We start from the raw sequence: 17,388 nt of genomic DNA, 5'->3' as shown, positions 1-17,388 counted from the left end.
TCTGTTCCTTTAACTTCTGCTATTTATTTTTAATTAATAGATTTAAAAATATATATATTATTTGTATTTACAGTACATTAATAAGTTCCAAATCCAAATATTGCATCTCAATGATCTGGCTTTAATGAACTTTGCAAACTTTTTTAATGTTGGTGATTTGCAGTTTAGCTAACTCCATTTTCAAATTTAAGGTCGTCATTAATAATGCTCGTTTTGCCGTTTCTTTATTTTAGTTAAACCAAATCACATGTACAAATCTGCACTAAACGCAGTGTATAGACATCACAACCTACCGAAAAAGTATTACTGGAAAATCATACATTTGAACTGTCTAAAGGAACTCAGGGTCAGAGACTTACAAAAAAACCCTGTCTGAAATTTTGACCAAATAAAGAAAAAGACAAGACAAGAAAAATGAGAGAAAGAAAGAGGGAGAGAGAGAGAGAGTGCAGACAGTGAGCACTTATTCGTACACTGGACATACTGACTGTTGTATTATCAGAGTGGGATGCTAACACGCTGTCATGTTGTCAGTTCAGCAACAGAAGTCCTCTATCTGGGTCTTTAGGTGTCTTCAGATAATAGGAGACCTGTCTGCCCTCCCTTACCAAAATGATTACAACCAAAGAGAGGAATGGGAGGCAAGAGAAAGCAAGAGGGTGGGGTTGTACCTGTGTGACCAGAAGGGATAATTATGACAAACCCTGGAAATACACATTCCCAAAATTCTCAAGGTGTTCGCAGTGTCTAACTGTGGCTGTCCCTAAAGGCTAGTATCAGCACTCAGGTGAAGAATGCTGTAACTTTCTCAAGCAGACGCACACATAAGCCCAATTACGGACTCCAGCCCCTCAGGAGAGGCAGCCTGCAAACCCTGCCACACACACAATCACATTGGTTAAGTGGTAATGTGGACCCCCATGAAGCGGGAACTTCAAACCCCTTCTGACTCCTGACACACATGCACACTTATCGCTCTATTTTTCTCACTCTCACACAGTGGAGGGCTGGGTAATGACGCTGTCGTCTCTGCTGCCACTCTTTCTTTGGATTAACAAGAGGGTCGCACATGACTCTTAGCAGTAAAATCTAATCATGGACCCCTAGGATAAAGAAACCAGATAAAGAGTACAGATCAAAAACCTGTAGAGAAGCTTTCTTAACACACCCCAGGCGAAGGGTGTTCCTCAAGGCTTTGTTCTGGGTCCTCACGCACTTTCCTCTCAGTTAAAACCCTGGTAAGTACTGGATTAATTGGGTTGGACAATATTTTATATTTCATAAATAATACCTGACATAAAAGTGGCTACAACTATGAATCTTGTAATTTTATAAATATTTAAAAAGGGTTACTTCAGTATTATCAAGGACACTTTTTCTGACTTCGAAAATTATTGTGTAGCTGTTCATCAATATTTATTTATTTAAGAAGACGTAAAAATCAGGAGTGTTATTTTAGTATCATTGAGATACTATTAGTTTTTTTCATATTTTAAATTAGTTTTATTTTAGTTAAAGTTTTAGTAATATTGTTGTTTTTATCATTTTTATTAGTTTTAGTTTTTTTAATGTCTACATCTGTTATTTCAGTTTATATGTTTTAGTTAAAGCTACACTGTGTAATTTTTTAAGTTGATTCTTAGCAAAAAACACTTTGTTCTTTCAAAATGATATGTGCTCATTAATGTATAATTACTTCTACCAACTAATCAAGTATTCTCGTAAGCGTAGAATCTGCCATTTATAATACATACGAGTGAGTCGCTCAAATGGCGGCAGCCATGTTGCGCCTCCATCTTGAAAATATATTAGCCAAAGAGGGACATACCTGGAAATTCAAGCTTCGTCTTTCGCGTTTTTACACTCAGTGGCACCGTGGCGAATGCGAGGGGGAGATTACTCGCGACTGCGGGCAGATTTGAAATAATACGGCCACCGTAGGAGTTAAAACGCCCTTGGAATGGGAGGGGCTAGAAAGTAATATTCAGATGGTAGTCATATACAATTTCACCGCTAGATGGGAGTAATTCCTACACAGTGTAGCTTTAAGTACATTAAGTTGACTAAATTAAGTTGACTAAAAACTAAATGGAAGTAAGAAAAATAGCTGACATTTTTGATCATTTATGTTATTTCAGTTAACATTTATTGTATTTTAAGTAACGGAAAAGTTTTTTATGGTTTTAGTTTCAGTTAACTTTAGTAACCCTGAACCAGGATAATTTATAGGTAACCAGTAATTATCGCAAAATAAACCCTTTCCTGACCACCATGTCGGGGTTCATTTTTGCAATATTGACTAGCTTGTACATCATCCCTTAAAACAGATAAAATTACAACACGCCTTATACCACCACAAATATGAAGTAAAACCTGGGCACAGATGCTCAGATAAATAATTCCATTTAAGACAATTCCCAAACATCTAGACCTGAGGATGCTGATGCTGGCAACATCATTTATCCAAGCCAAGTTTTTGGAGACCCCATTGTCACTCCCCCCATTTAATCTATTCCACCTCTGAAACATCTGAATCACATATCAGAAGGGCTTGATGATAACTTGACAGATCAAATTAGGTGTGCTTCAACTATAAATGAAGAAATATATGGCTGGCCTTTCCTAAGGAATCCCTTGGAAACCACTAGTTCTGGGCTCTGGAGACCATTAAGTGTGGGGCTCCATAGGGTCCAGCTGGTGATACAAGCCGGGCAGAGGGACAGAAGGTGAAATAAATGACTAAACTGATGGCAGCCATAAAAGGGGGGAAGGGGAAGTGGGGTTGTGGTACAGCACAGAGCAATAAGGGCTGTGACGCTGATGAATGCGGGGAAGGACGGAGAGGCGACCCTGGCCTCTCTCAAACCGAAATGAAACCACTGGGACATGTAGGGAGGAGGACATGTTATTAGTGACGGACTCAGACAGCCAGATGAGAAGAGGAAGAGGAGGAACTGATGGACTGAGGGAGGAAGATATGAAAAGATCACTTTGCCATTTAAAACACAAGCTGTGTGAAAAATTAAAGGGGTCAGACCATAAATGATAATATTAGTAATATTTTTATTTAGTTGTACACAAAGTTGCAGTTGTTTATGCAGATTAGTTCCAATAAATGCTACTTTTGAGGGAGTTCTGTTAATTACGTTTTCATAGTCGAAAAAGCTTTTTTGTTATTGAAAATGTCAGATCAAGGCAAATTTGATATGACATGACCCCTTTAAAAGACATGAGCTACAGTAACTGAAGCAACAAAGATTCATGTGTGCCATCTGCGGAGTTTGTTTCAATTTTATAAGCCTGCATGACAATAACAGATAACAAAATAAAATATCAACAAACTCATCTTAGCCAGTCATCACTGACATATGGTGCTTTGGACTTCCCAATGCAAGATCTTATTTGCAAAATATAAAATATGTTGAAAACTAATCTGGTTCAGTCGGGTGCATATACTATACATTTTCACAACATGTCAATAAGTGATTATCATAAAATTGTTTCAAATCTAGTTACACCAAAAGCATCATTACTCGTAATTCAATATTCCGCAGCTCTTCATTTCCAATAATAGTCTATTGCTGTCGCTAGCAAGATGGCTGGGATAAACTCTTAACAATAAACTTTCAATTTTCATTCTTTTTCAGGGATCGGCTTGGCAAACAGGCACCTCCTCCAGAAACAATATTTGTAATATCCAAGATTTCCCCAGACAGATTCAATCATTCAATTGAATTACTGCCCCATTCTCTAACATTCATCCTAGACCTCGTCTCACTCCAAAGCTCCATTCTTCCAGACATGTTGTGAATAATGTAGAAGAATGAGTTCTTTAAGTGAGGCGACATCATATTTAGGGGTCATTACATTGAGTCGATCGGTCTCTGCTGCCCCCGTGCCATGCAGCACTCTGAAACTGCTCCCCATCTCAAGTCAACGTATATTACAGCTTTAAATAACTTCACTTTTAGTGTGTAAACAAGAGTTGAACTGGGTGAGGAGCAATACAAGGAAGGCTGCTGGCTACGGCTGTCTGGAAATGTGAGGCATTTATTTTGATATCACATTGTTTTTTTTAAATTCCGGACTGTTGTCATATGAATGCAGAAAAATGCTGTTATTATTGGAAAGTGTTAAGTGATTTTGACCCATTACTTTAATAATATATAATAACATAAAAAAATATAAAAATGCTTTTTTTATTTTAAAGTGGAAGTGTTCAGTGAATTCTACTCATTCATTTAAAGTAGTCATGAACTGAGAAATTAAAATGCCCTTAAACTATTGACATATAAGAGGTCATTGTACTATAAAACATCCTGTAAGTTTCAGAGCTCAAAACTTTCTTGCCAGAACGACAGGTTGTGGATTGTGCCACTTTATTACGTAATAGTGTGGCTAAACACAGCCTCTGCAAAAGAAAATCAACGCCTGCTTCTACATCACTGCCTGTCTATGTAATACTTTAGCTAAATAACGAGAGAGGCAAGTGCAGGTCTACGTAGAAACTAAACGATAAAGATGGCTACGAAGACACTGTACAAGTGCCAAGTTGTGGAAAAACAGTCTTTGCATTGCCTTCCTTCTGACCCCAACATTAGGAAATAGTGGATGAACTTTATTTTGAATGAAGTTCCAGACCATTTCAGTAAGAACTTGGTCCTTTGTTCACTTAATTTTACCGTGGATTCGTTTACAAACAAGGCACAATTCCACGCGGAATTGTCAGAAAGATTGAAATTAAAAGACGATGCTGTGCCGACTATAGTGGATCCGCCAGTAATGTCGCACCACACAAGTGTGAGTAACAGTTTTTATTACATTGTCACTATTGCTTTGTTATTACAGATCGTTTGGTATGCACTGAGTATTTATGCGTTTTAATTCTAATGTCTGATCTGTGACCAGTGATGTCTGGTATGTAATGATTCATGTACAGTCAGATGTTCTTTGTCTGTGTCAGTAAATCAAACCAGTGACCAAACGGTCAACTTCACTCTGTTTCTCTAAGTAGAATGAAAATAATCTGTTATTTAAACTGTGATTAAATTATATATAGAAAGCGATCAAAGAACGCTCCATTTATAAAAGCTTGTCAATAAAACAGCGCAAGTTTATCAGTGAGATCTGTTCTGGACTCTCGACAAAACTGCCCTTATAATCAACGAATCTCTTATTCATAATCTCTTATCGTGTTTGCACTATTAGTTATGATGAAAGGATTCATTAAGAGGCAGAAATCGAGTTTTAATGACGAGATCGCTGCATTCATGCACTCAACCTGTCTGTGATCGGCTACAATGCTCATCCACAGCAACTTTTCGAGCCACAATCTAAATTCTAAATTCCACAATCTATGATGCTATAGATCTAAATATAACGCAATAATCAACACTTTTCACGATTAGTCAACCTTGAGAGTGAAAAAGGGGTTAAAAGTTTTTGAGAGTTTCACATGTAATTCTAGCTATTTCATATGCAAAGATGTTAGCCAATCACAGCAGTGGGCGTTTACACTGAAGTCTCACAGCAGACACTCCCCTTAAAACAGAGCATTCAAATCAGAGGGCTAAAATCATGCAGTTCATGACCCTTTAATGGTATTAAAAAATTAAAATTAAAATAAAAAAAAATTATGAATGCAAAATACAAAATAATATGAATGGAGAACAGTGTTATTGTTTTAAATGGGAAGTGTTACGCAAATTCATCCCATTAAATGAATTGTATAAAATAACATATATTGAAAAAGAAGGAATGCAGAATGCAAAATAATATGAATGCAGAAAAATGCAGTTATTATTTTAAAGGAGAAGTGTTTAGTGAATTCGACTCATTACTTTAATGGTATAAAATAAAAGACAATGAAATAATAAAATAAATAAATAAATACATTTTCTTTTCCAATCTTACCTGTAGTGGTAGAGGAGGCGTAACAGGTGATGGCAAGCTGCGAGCTGGTGATTGGTTTTGCCTGTGAGGGGGCGGAGACTGGGGAGGCTGAGCTGAGTTATGATTAGAGGTGGCACAGGTGGAGGCGGAGCCTGGAGAAGGCCCAGACACTTGTGATTGGATCGGAGGGGTGAGCTGATGATGGCTTGGTGGCTGGAGATGCGTTGGGCCGCAGAGATGTTGGTGCTGCTCCCGTTCTCGTTGTTGTTGTTCTCTTTCACGCTGTTCTCGTTCTCGCTGTTGTTGTTGTTGTTGCTGCTGCTGTTGATGATGATGATGCTGTTGCTGGTGATGCTGTAGCTGTTGGAGCTGTTGGAGATGCTGGAGCTGAGAGTTTAGGGATGAGGTAGCTGTGTGAGAGAAAGAGGAAGAAAGATGTTGATTTTTTTCATTATCTAAATATATATTTTTTAAAGCCAATTTAAGTTGAATTTAACAACAAGGGGTTTCAGCTGTACAGCAGATCTAGAAGATCTAGAAGAATATAGTGTCATGGGCCAGTTTAAGTAAGTTCAGTGATGGTTCATTTCTGTTGTAAAAAAGTTATTCATTTAGTTCATTTATCTATACAGACGTCCGGAGAAAACAGTGATGTCATCGTCCAGCTCAGTTCAGTTCTCATATAATTGTGTCAATGCAGGCAGATCAATAATATTGTTGAATATTACGTGTCCCCAACTAAGCAAGCCAAAAGTCAAAGGCAACAGTAACAGGTTTTTTTTGTGGGTTGAATAAAATATCCTTCATATAGAGAATTAATATAGATCACCCTTCAAATGCCTTACTTTAAACTCATTGACACTTTGTTCATTGAACTTTTGCCTGTATGGTGCTTAGATTCACTGTTTTGGACTGCCGTCTTGAACTTGAGAACGTGAGGACAGAATGACGCGTCTGGTGTGTGATAAGCCTGATTGTGAGATGGAGCCCTAGGAGACAATTAAGAGGCCTTTTTTTCCAACCCGTTCTCATAAATGTTGCATGTCCAAGACATTTGGGCAAAAAAGCCCCCTAGCGTCTTTATTGCTATGCTCAACAATTGCAATAATACAATGATTCAGAAGAATTTCCAATTTTTCACTGGTGAGTGAAAAGGTTTTTATTTGTTTATTTTTTTGAAAGATAGAGAAAAATGTTGACAAGAAAATGAATCAGGTTCCACACTGCTTTATTGCATTGACACTATGGGAACTTCCATGCCAATGCCGCCACGTCCTAGGAAAGAGTCTGCCTAAAAAGCTGTGTAAGCACAAAACACTGTTGAGCCCAAATCAAACTTGGATCAACCCTGAAGTATACGAGATCCTGGGGCTGAATCCGCATCTAGACTGTAAAACCTAATGAATGTGTCCAGAGAGGACCAACCTGTCGCAGCACATACATCATGCAATGACGCACCCCTAGCAAGACTTTTGGAGGATGCCATACTCCTAGTGGAGTGAGCCCTGACCCCTACAGGCCATTCTGCACGCCTCATAGGAGAAAGCATCCGTAATCCAACACGAAATACGTCGCTTGGTGACCGCATTACCTCTATTGCGACCACCAAAGCAAAGCTGAGAGGATTTACATCACTTGCCTGAGCGTTGGACACAGATCCTCAAGGCACGGACCAGACATAACAGATGCAAACTTTCCTGCACCAGCGTCTCATGACGCAGAGGTAAGAAAGCCAGCAAAACAACTTGCTGACCAGCCGCAGAAGGAACAAAAGTTCTGCTACTCTTTTATATTCACTTCAAGGCTAGCAATAAAGCTACTTTGCAAGTAAGACTGTTCTCTGAAACCGACTCTAGGGGTTCAAATGGGGCCTCTGTCAAGGCTCCAAGGAACAATACCAGGTCCCAGGAGGGAACTCAGGAGGATGTCTTCCCACCAAAGCTTCATCAAAAGGTGAGTAGTTAGCAGAGATAGTGGCCACATACACCTTTAAAGTAGCTGGAGCCAGCCCCTTTGTGAGACGTTCTTGAAGGAACTTCTGTACTGAACCGACAGTGCTTTTAACTTGGTTCACATTATATTGCTGACACCAAGATACAAAGAATTGCCTTTTCTGGGCATACAGCTTTCCTCATAGAAGGAGCTCTAGAGTTCTGAATTGTATTAGCAGCATCAGCCGAGAGACCAGAATCTATGAGCTGGTGCCCCTCAGGGGCCAGACACAAAGTTTCCAGATCTCTGGTGAAATATCATCTACTGTGCTTAAGATCCATCTGGACTGGAATCTCCAATGGGAGACCATCCAGGAGAGATACTAAGTCCACAAACCAAGAAGAAGGTGAACTCGATTTTGGTGAACGCTTGCTGGAACTCCCAGGATCAGTGCTATAAGGGGAAAGGAGTACAGGCACAGCCTCGGCCATGCCTGCACCATAGCATCCAACCCCAGAAGAGCTGGAGGTGTGAGGGCAAACCAGAGGGGACCGTGGGGTGTCTCCTCAGAGGCAAACAGATCCACTTCCGCTCTGCCATACCTCCTTCCACATGGACTCCACTAATTGTGGATGGATTTGAGCCTGGTTAATACCTGGATGGGAGACCTCCTGGCAAAACTAGATTGCTGGTGGAAGAGGTGTTAGTGAGGCCAGCAGGGGGCGCTCAACATGTGGTCTGTGTGGGTCCTAACGTCCCAGTATAGTGAAGGGGAAACTAAACTGTAACAAGCACCGTCCTTCGGATGAGACGTTAAACCGAGGTCCTGACTCTCTGTGGTCATTAAAAATCCCATGGCACTTCTCGTAAAGAGTAGGGGTGTAACCCCGGTGTCCTGGCCAAATTTCCTCCATTGGCCCTTGCCACTCATGGCCTCCTAATAAACCTCCTAAGTTGTACTGTGGCTGCCGTCGCATTATACAAGTGGATGCTGCACATTGGTGGTGGTTGAGGAGAGATCCCCTGATATGATTGTAAAGCACTTTGGGTGTACAGAAGTACATATGAAAGCGCTATATAAATGCCTCATTCATTCATTCATTTGTATGCCCTGGAATGTAAACTGCTCCCAAAAATAGAAATTAGTTTTCTGCACAGAGCAGGGTCTGCTGCGCCTGTTTGAAAAGGGGATGCGAACGCAGTCCATCCTGAAGTAGGAGAATACCGACATGATATCCGTACTGACCAACATGTGGTAGCCCCTGAGAAGTGTTCAATATGTTTCAATGCTAGAAACACTGCCCTCAACTTACGGCTGGTATATTATCCTCTCATGTGGTTACAGATGCAGCATTTTGACTGTACCACTTCTTCTGCTGCACGAGATGAGAGCACTTTTATAATTTTTTGGGTCAAGAAAGAGTCAGTTTGCGATATACAGGTGCTGGTCATAAAATTAGAAAATCATCAAAAAGTTGATTTATTTCAAGATTTCAACTTAACAAATGAAACTAATATATTATATAGACTCATTACATGCAAAGTGCGATATTTCAAGCCTTTATTTGTTTATTTGATTATGGCTTACAGCTTATGAAACCCACAAAATCAAAATCCCAGAAAATTAGAATATTACATGAAATCACACAGTAAATACACAGTAATACCATGGTCATTGAACTAGGTTTTGGTTATTTTGGCAGTGTGGGCAGGTGCAAATCCTGCTGGAAAATGAAGGAAGCATGAAGTCCTCTGAAAATGTCCTGGTAGATGGCTGCCTTGACTCTGGTTTTAATAAAGCACAGTGGACCAAAGTCCTCTTTTCTGATGAGAGCAAATTTTGCATCTCATTTGCAACTCCAGCCGATGACATGGCTCCCCAAACCAACACAGACTGTGGAAACTTCACACTGGACTTCAAGCATCTTGGGTTGTGTGCCTCTCCATTCTTCCTCCAGACTCTGGGACCTTGGTTTCCAAATGAGATGCAAACACACATCGTATTAAACATACGACTTCTGAAGACAAAGAAGCGGATGACGTGTATTTCAGGGATATATTTTTGGACATATATTTCATGTCCATAAAGCTTGACCAAGAGAATGGCTCGTTTTGACACGTGCTTCAGTCACCGGCTCACGCGGAAGTGTTCCTATAGCGTCAATGGCATGATGCAGCATCAAAGTTCATTTAGCCAGGGAACATTTCTCTTTTTAGTGAAAAGAAAATATATTTTCAGAACTATGAAAAAAGGTGAGTACTAGAGAAGGAATGCTTCTTGGGTATATTTTTCCTCTGAATAAATGGAACAGAATTTGATGTGTACTGGAAACTCTGAATGTCAAAGCTTTTATTTTTGTGATACATGAAGAGAAGCATTTCACTTTAATTCTTATGAATTCATTAGACTTTTTCTTTGTAAGAAAGCAATAGAGCCTACTCTCAGCAGAGTGACTCACCAGACACTCTGCTGGGATCGGAGAAACAACTTTACTCCGAAAAAACCTATACACTGAACTGGACTTAATTTAGTCCATGACAGAACAATATGGCCTAGGTTAGACTCTTAAAGCCTCTTCCATTCACATGTGCATACCAAAATCAACCTTATTCCTGCACAGACTGAAGCACGACTCGCATACCAGAAAGTGTCAACTCAAATTATCCATATACCTTATGAAAGAAAACATTGAAAAACAGACTGGCAACATATCAGAATGAATAAATGACCTTCTGTCTTCTCTGCAGGAACCAGAGCAATGCTCTGCAGACGGATGCCTGCCCTCTGCTCAATGTTCTGATAATGAACTCTTCACTGCAAAGTCATCAAACAGAGATGTTTCTACTACACTGCACTTAAACCCAAGATGTCACATACATTTTATGGGCACCATATTTTGAAGTTATAACAGAAATACCCCCCACCCCCCCAGATGTCCTCCTTTGGTGGTACAGAGATGATATCGCACAGCAATATCTCAATATTTGAATCAATTTAGGTGTTGAATCCACACAGTGTTTGAGACTGACAACCATATAACTAACAGGTGTGACTCTCGAATGATTCTGTTCATGCACACTGCAAAAATCATTTCACTATTTTTGTTGTTTTACTGCAAAATTGTGTATGTCACGTTTTCTGTCCAGAGAATATATTTGAACATCTTTAAAAATAAACATATATATATATATATATATATATATATATATATATATAAGTAAATTATATTTAAAAAAAACTATATATAAGCATAAAGTCTAATTAATTTAGTTAAATTTATACCTAAAACAAGAAAAACTATTTGCCAGTGTGGTAAGGAAAATAAAAATGCATTCTCTGAAAACATCTTGAGCATTTATAGTAATATTAATTTCAACATTTACTAATACGTTATTAAAATCAAAGGTTGTATTTGTTAACATTAGTTAACGTACTGTAAACTAACATGAACAAAGAATGAACAGCTGGATGTTTAATAACTAACATTAACAAAGATTCATAAATACTGTAACAAATGTACTGCTCATTGTTAGTTCATGTTAGTTAATACATTAACTAATGAACCTTGTAAAGTGTTCCCAACATCTTTTACTGACATTAATAGCTATTTTAAGATACAATTGTTTAGAATAATTAGGACATCCATCCTTCAAACTGCTTGTCCTAATTGACAAGTTACTGTTTAATAAATGTTATATATATATATATATATATATATATATATATATAAACATACAAACAAATAAATAATCTATAGACATATAGCATCTAGCTTGCTAACACCATGAATAATTAGCATTCATTTATAAATCACAGCCCTTGTAAGCCATCCCAAAAAAATAAATCACCAAATAACTGAACAATGGATCGATGTTCAGCTACAAAGCGAGACTTGTATCGGCAAGCATATGTTTGTGCACAGCGTACTTGACAAGAAGTGTTCATAATTAATTGATGCAGATGAATAATTAAAACCAGGAGATTTTTTGCAGCAGATAAGTAAGAAAATACATTGGTGCTGACGTTTCTTTGATTAGTGTGGCTACTCGTGCATCACAACCGGACAGGCAGGCGAGGTTTCGACGCACCACAAGCTTTCTCTCCCCTACTCCGAGAAAAAAAGAAAAACAAAGAAAAGTGTCTCTCAACCAGTAAACAGCCCACTTTTACATTTCTTCAATCGCCTGACACGTTGACACCGCTCTCACACCCCAGCATGAATTATATATATCATCTGCGCCCGTGAAAATTCCAAGAGTCCAATTCGCGCATGAAATGTTGGGGCAAGTTGTCTCGCAGGCCCTGACAGAGCGTACATATGTGGCGCTCCATCGCACAACTATTGAGGAAGCCGAGCGAGCTGCTACAAGTAGAAAATAAGTGAAAAAGAATAGGAGGACAGGGGAAAAAAAAGGACAAAGAAAAGAGAAAGCCTGAATCCTGTCAAAAATATTATCGAAACCAAGGGGAAGATCAAAGGTGATGGGAGGGTCTGATCCCGCAGAAGTCGTGAGACCGGAGAAAGAGACAGAACAACAAAAGAATATAAAGAAAAGGAAAACAAATAGAGAGACTGAGAGAGAGCCACAGGATGGTAGAGAAACCCCATGTGGCCCTATTATATGGGCAGCACTGCAGGTAAAACTGTGGTTGAGAGCGAGTGCTTTATAAACTCTGTCATCTCGTTACGAAACATTGCTAACCTTCCGTTCTCCTTTAAACATGCTCGGTCTCGCTGCGTACGAAAGAGGATGCAGACTTTGAGGATTCTGTGATGCCAAAGACCTTGAGCCAAAGAGTCGGGTGCAATGACAGAGCTGCAAAGGTCTGAATGCATTGAATACACAATATCTACACAAATGCAGAAAGATTGCGTTTACTTTGCTGGAGTGTTTATATGAAAAGAAGACAGGGACATGGAGAGCAGATGATGCTTCAGCATGGTAACATGTCATCATCTATACAGTAAATACCTGAACAATAGTAACATAGCACATGATTCTGAAGTGCCGGCCTCATCAGGCCTGTGAAGGCCTCATCGACACGACAGCCATCGGCACTGAGCCTCAACAAACTCGTCTCCATACCGGCATGATGACTCCGACTCCCAACCAGATGGAACTGAATGACAGATCCAATCTGACTTCTGACCTGTAATGCTGCCCGAATCATAATCATACACTGTTTGTCCATTGGCCAGAGGAGAACTGACCCCCGACTAATGGTTTCTCCCAAAGGTTTTTTCTCCTTTCTGTCACCTGATGGAGTTTTGGTTCCTTGCCACTGTCGCCTTGGCTTTTGTCTTGCTTAGTTGGGGACATTTAATATTCAACAATATTACTGATCTGCCTTACTTAAGGTGGACGATGACGCAATTTTCTTCTAGAAACAAACTTTGGTGTATTATTTTCATGTTATCACTGTGAAGTTGCTTTGATACAATCTGTATTGTAAGCGCTATATAAATAAAGGTGACTTGACTTGACACTGAATTTGTTTTCTAGATTAGATTTCATTCACACTCCCACGGCCAGAGCACTTTAAACTTTTACCTTGACTTTATTGAAAAGAAATAATGATTTATTTCTTGGGCGATGACAAAAAAAGCATGTTATAAAAAATACACATAAACACGTTACACACATTGCTCTATTCAGTTCCACTGAAAATGAACCAGAAAATTATGTACTGTATGTCGGCATCCCATTGGAGATACAGAAAGCAGTAAATATTTACTTCACGCATCTATAGAATGACGAGAATTCAAGGCTGCAGGGCAACAATAGTAATGTATGGAATCTCATAAGAACCACAGGGCATGTTAAAGATTTTAAAACATCAAAACAGTTTGTTTAGACTTAAAATAAGGTAAAGAAAATGATTTATTTATGATTTATGACCCATTATTTATTACACAACTGAAAGTATAGAAATAGAGGATAATTGAGATATATTATTGATTTTTAGGCAACCTAAAAAGTTAATCTAAATTAACTGATAACAATAAGTCTTTCTTTAAAGATCATGTGACACTGAAGACTGCAGTAATGGCTGCTGAAAACTACACTAAAAATATATTAATAGAAAAAAAGTTACTTTAAATAATAAAAATAAAAAACTTAATTACATGTTCTTTAACTAAATAAAAATGTGTTACATACAAAATATATATTTTATATTATTATTATTATTATTATTAACTGAATTATTCATATTTACGTTGTTTTATCTTTTTTCATATGTTTACGAAACCACAGAATACCCCAGCACTGCTAAAGCTAGCATTGCTCATAAGTCAATATAATAAAACGTAAATAATAAATGCACTGCCAGTGGACAAAGCATCTAGATTTGTAGCGCACTATATGCTGTCCTTTTTCCTCTTTTAAAGGTCATAATACATTCAAATCGCATGTCATATTAAAACATGAATTGGCAGGTAGATCACCTCACTATTTCATTCATTTGTATTCCATAAGCAAAAGTAAAGAGCAGACATATAAACCTTGTCAAACCCTCAGAAGTCTATATTTATGAAATAAAACCTGACAACTTTCTCAAAGCACACACAAATGAAGCCAGGGCCCATCCTGACAGGTTCTGTGACCCGCCTGACGTATGGATGCTCTGTTTTTGCCTCCCTGCACCTGAATCCACTCCAATTTACTACCTTTTTTCTTTCTTCCCTCTTCTTGAGACCGACCTGAACTCAAACAAAGCAGCGGCCGACAGAATTCTCCAGAACAGATCACAGAGACGCCTCTGTTTAACACGAACTCATTTTCCTCACCTCAACGACCCTGTGTGTGCCAAACTCCCAGTGTAAAAATCACCTGTGGTGTGTTTGATGTGTGTGTGTGCGAAGCGCGGCGCAGCTGATTGTCAGAGGTCAGCGCGGAGGTCGTCGAGAAGCGACAGGGTGATAGCACTATTTTTGTTTCAGAGAGAGTGTACAAGGCAAAGCAGAGTATCTCATTAATACACTGTCTGTCTGTCCCATACAACACACTTTTCCTCTGGGGGCGAACACAACAACTTATGTCTGGGTCTGATCTGTGTGTAAAATCAGTTGGAGATAGAGATTAACTGACAATCAAAATGCTAAATCTATTATATGCATGCATCTTATTCTAAAATAAATATTGACTGACATTTTAATCCTGTTAAAGACCTGTCAAAGTGATTGATCGCAAAAATTGGACACTACTAAAATTCCATGATGCATCCCACTTTAGAAATAATAGTGACAGCAAAATGAAGTCGCACACTCGCGCACAGGCACGCACAGGTTGCACAGTGAATTAAAGGCCAATTGCAAAAGTAACCCTGAGTTAATTAAATCGGTGGGAAATGACTGGTGGAAGAAACTAGTAAAAGGAGCAGAACAAGAGAGGTCTGATGGTGTTCTTATGTATGCTCTTACAAGTTATTCAGTCAACAGCGTTGATTGATTTTCTCTTTTTCTTGCTATTTGACTTGTTAATAACATTCACGACACAGACTGCAGCAGGTATAACCCAACCTGCTATGTTCATTCAAGTCTTTTTAACCCATTTAAGACTGTGCTTACGAAGATACTCGCCAAATAGGCATTTTGAAAAACAAATCGGTTCACAGGGAGCGCACTAGTACCGAATTTAACTCTCTTTTTTATCTTATAGTGCTTGAATGGTTTAAAAGCACTTTTAAAGACTGAATGATAGCGTGATCAAATACTGTAACTCTAGTTAAAGGATTCCAGGGGAAAAAATGCTATGTCTGGAATGCATTTCCACTATAAAACACAAATAAAAGCTTACTTACTAGCAGAAAAAAGGTCAAAGTTGGACTAAAAGAGTAAAATTATAAAATATCAGTACCACCTTCAGCAGACGGCACCTCCATTGCTTACAGTGGGACTCAGACATTATTAAATGATTCCTTTACAGTGATTTGGATTGGGATCAGACAATGCTTAAAGGCAGAGAGGTTAGACAGCAAGTGAGAGACCTTGAGTGTTTATAGCACTGAAGTGGACAGCGTGTTAGGATCAGACCACAAAGCCCCCTCGTCTGACATGCATGTCTGATCAAAGTGTATTACTGCTATGGGCTCTGCTGGGGATTTAAAGGAATTCTGGGCTGTCTTCCAGAGAGAACAAGGTGTAAAAGTGGTTTTATGATTAAAAAACAAAACGAAAAAAAAACATTTGACTGAGCCACAGAATGTTCTTTGAATTTATTTTGGGTGGAAATATTGTAATTCAAACTTTTTGTTTTAAGAAACCTATTTGCAACCCTTTTTACTCGGAAGACATATTTCCAAATAAAACTGGGTGTTCAATGATAATATTCCTACATCACCTTGTGAAAAAGAATTGTGGTTAATTGAATTGAATATGCACTTGTAACGTAATATAAATCTTTAAAGTATATTTAAAAAACTGGTTAACACTTTATTGTACTGTCCTTGTTGCATATAATGTACTTACTGTAGTAAAAACAGTAAATTATGCATAATTACACGCAGCTAACCTTAACCCAAACCCTATTCCTAACCCTAAGTAAATGTTGTTAATTAATATTATTAATTACACTGTATCAAGTACACCTATCAAAGTAACCAAAAACTGTTTTTGCAGATAATATAATATTAATGAAATAAAAGGCCACTTAAGTGTACTTAAAAATAAACGTTCATAACTATGTTTCTTAGGTGCACTTTTAAAAAGTTGTTTAATTATACTTAAAGTACATTTTAAATCATTTTCTTTTAATCTTTTGACATGCTTTAAAGAAGTACACTTATTTGTAGACTAACATACTAAAATTCATGCTTGATTATAATTTTAACTGTAGCGTGTTATTCAATATTACACAAAGCTAATATATTTTAATAGTACATTGCAACTGAATCATTATGAATGCGTACAAACACTTTTAAATGAACATTAAAGTATATTTTAGTTTACCATAAATGCTTGTCAGAACATTCTGCAGCACACTTTAACCATATTTCAAAGACAATCGAAGTAATTATGAAATTACACTTAAGGATGTACTTAAGTCCTACTTAATTGGGTTTAAAAAGTTATTAATAAACAAATGTAAAAATTTTTTTATATAAATGACATTTATAATACATTTTCATTTAAATGCAATTAACATGCAAGTATGTGTCCAAAAACATTACATTCAGTTCACACTAAAGTATATTCTTTTAAACTATATTCGTATTTCTGCTAAAGTGCACTTCTTTTTTATAATGGCCAACTCATCACCTACTTTAACTCACTAACATTACCTGTGCTCACCATCTCTGTCTGTCTCTTTGGCCTGTCTGGCTTGGCTGTCCCATGCGCCCAGTTCCCGGGGTCCTGTCCCCCCCCCTCGCCCGCTTTCCCCTTAGTGTCTAATGCAAAATTTATGCTCACGAGGTGGTTTCAGTGGGTGGAAAAATCAATACCGCCGGGCCCTGATGCGCCAGGGAGAAAGAGTGCTCTTTGACTGACAGTAAAAGCATGAGGAGGGGGCACTTTTAAAGCGAGGATAGGTGGACGACGGCACAGAATTGGCCTATCCTCA

General features: G+C 38.2%; 1 protein-coding gene across 6 annotated transcripts in view; it reads right to left on the bottom strand.

The window, feature by feature from the left end:
• Positions 1-17,388, bottom strand: part of pou6f2 (POU class 6 homeobox 2) — a 127,956-nt gene that overhangs the window by 40,229 nt on the left and 70,339 nt on the right. For all 6 annotated transcript variants that reach the window (XM_079602120.1, XM_079602118.1, XM_079602121.1 and 3 more), the window contains exon 5: positions 5,914-6,302. In XM_079602120.1, coding sequence (XP_079458246.1) covers positions 5,914-6,302 — 389 coding nt within the window. The remainder of the gene's footprint in view (positions 1-5,913; positions 6,303-17,388) is intronic.

This window comes from Phoxinus phoxinus (genome assembly GCF_949152265.1).
Source record: "Phoxinus phoxinus genome assembly, chromosome: 24".
In the NCBI taxonomy this organism is placed as follows: domain Eukaryota; kingdom Metazoa; phylum Chordata; class Actinopteri; order Cypriniformes; family Leuciscidae; genus Phoxinus; species Phoxinus phoxinus.
This window is presented reverse-complemented; position numbering and strand designations above follow the sequence as displayed.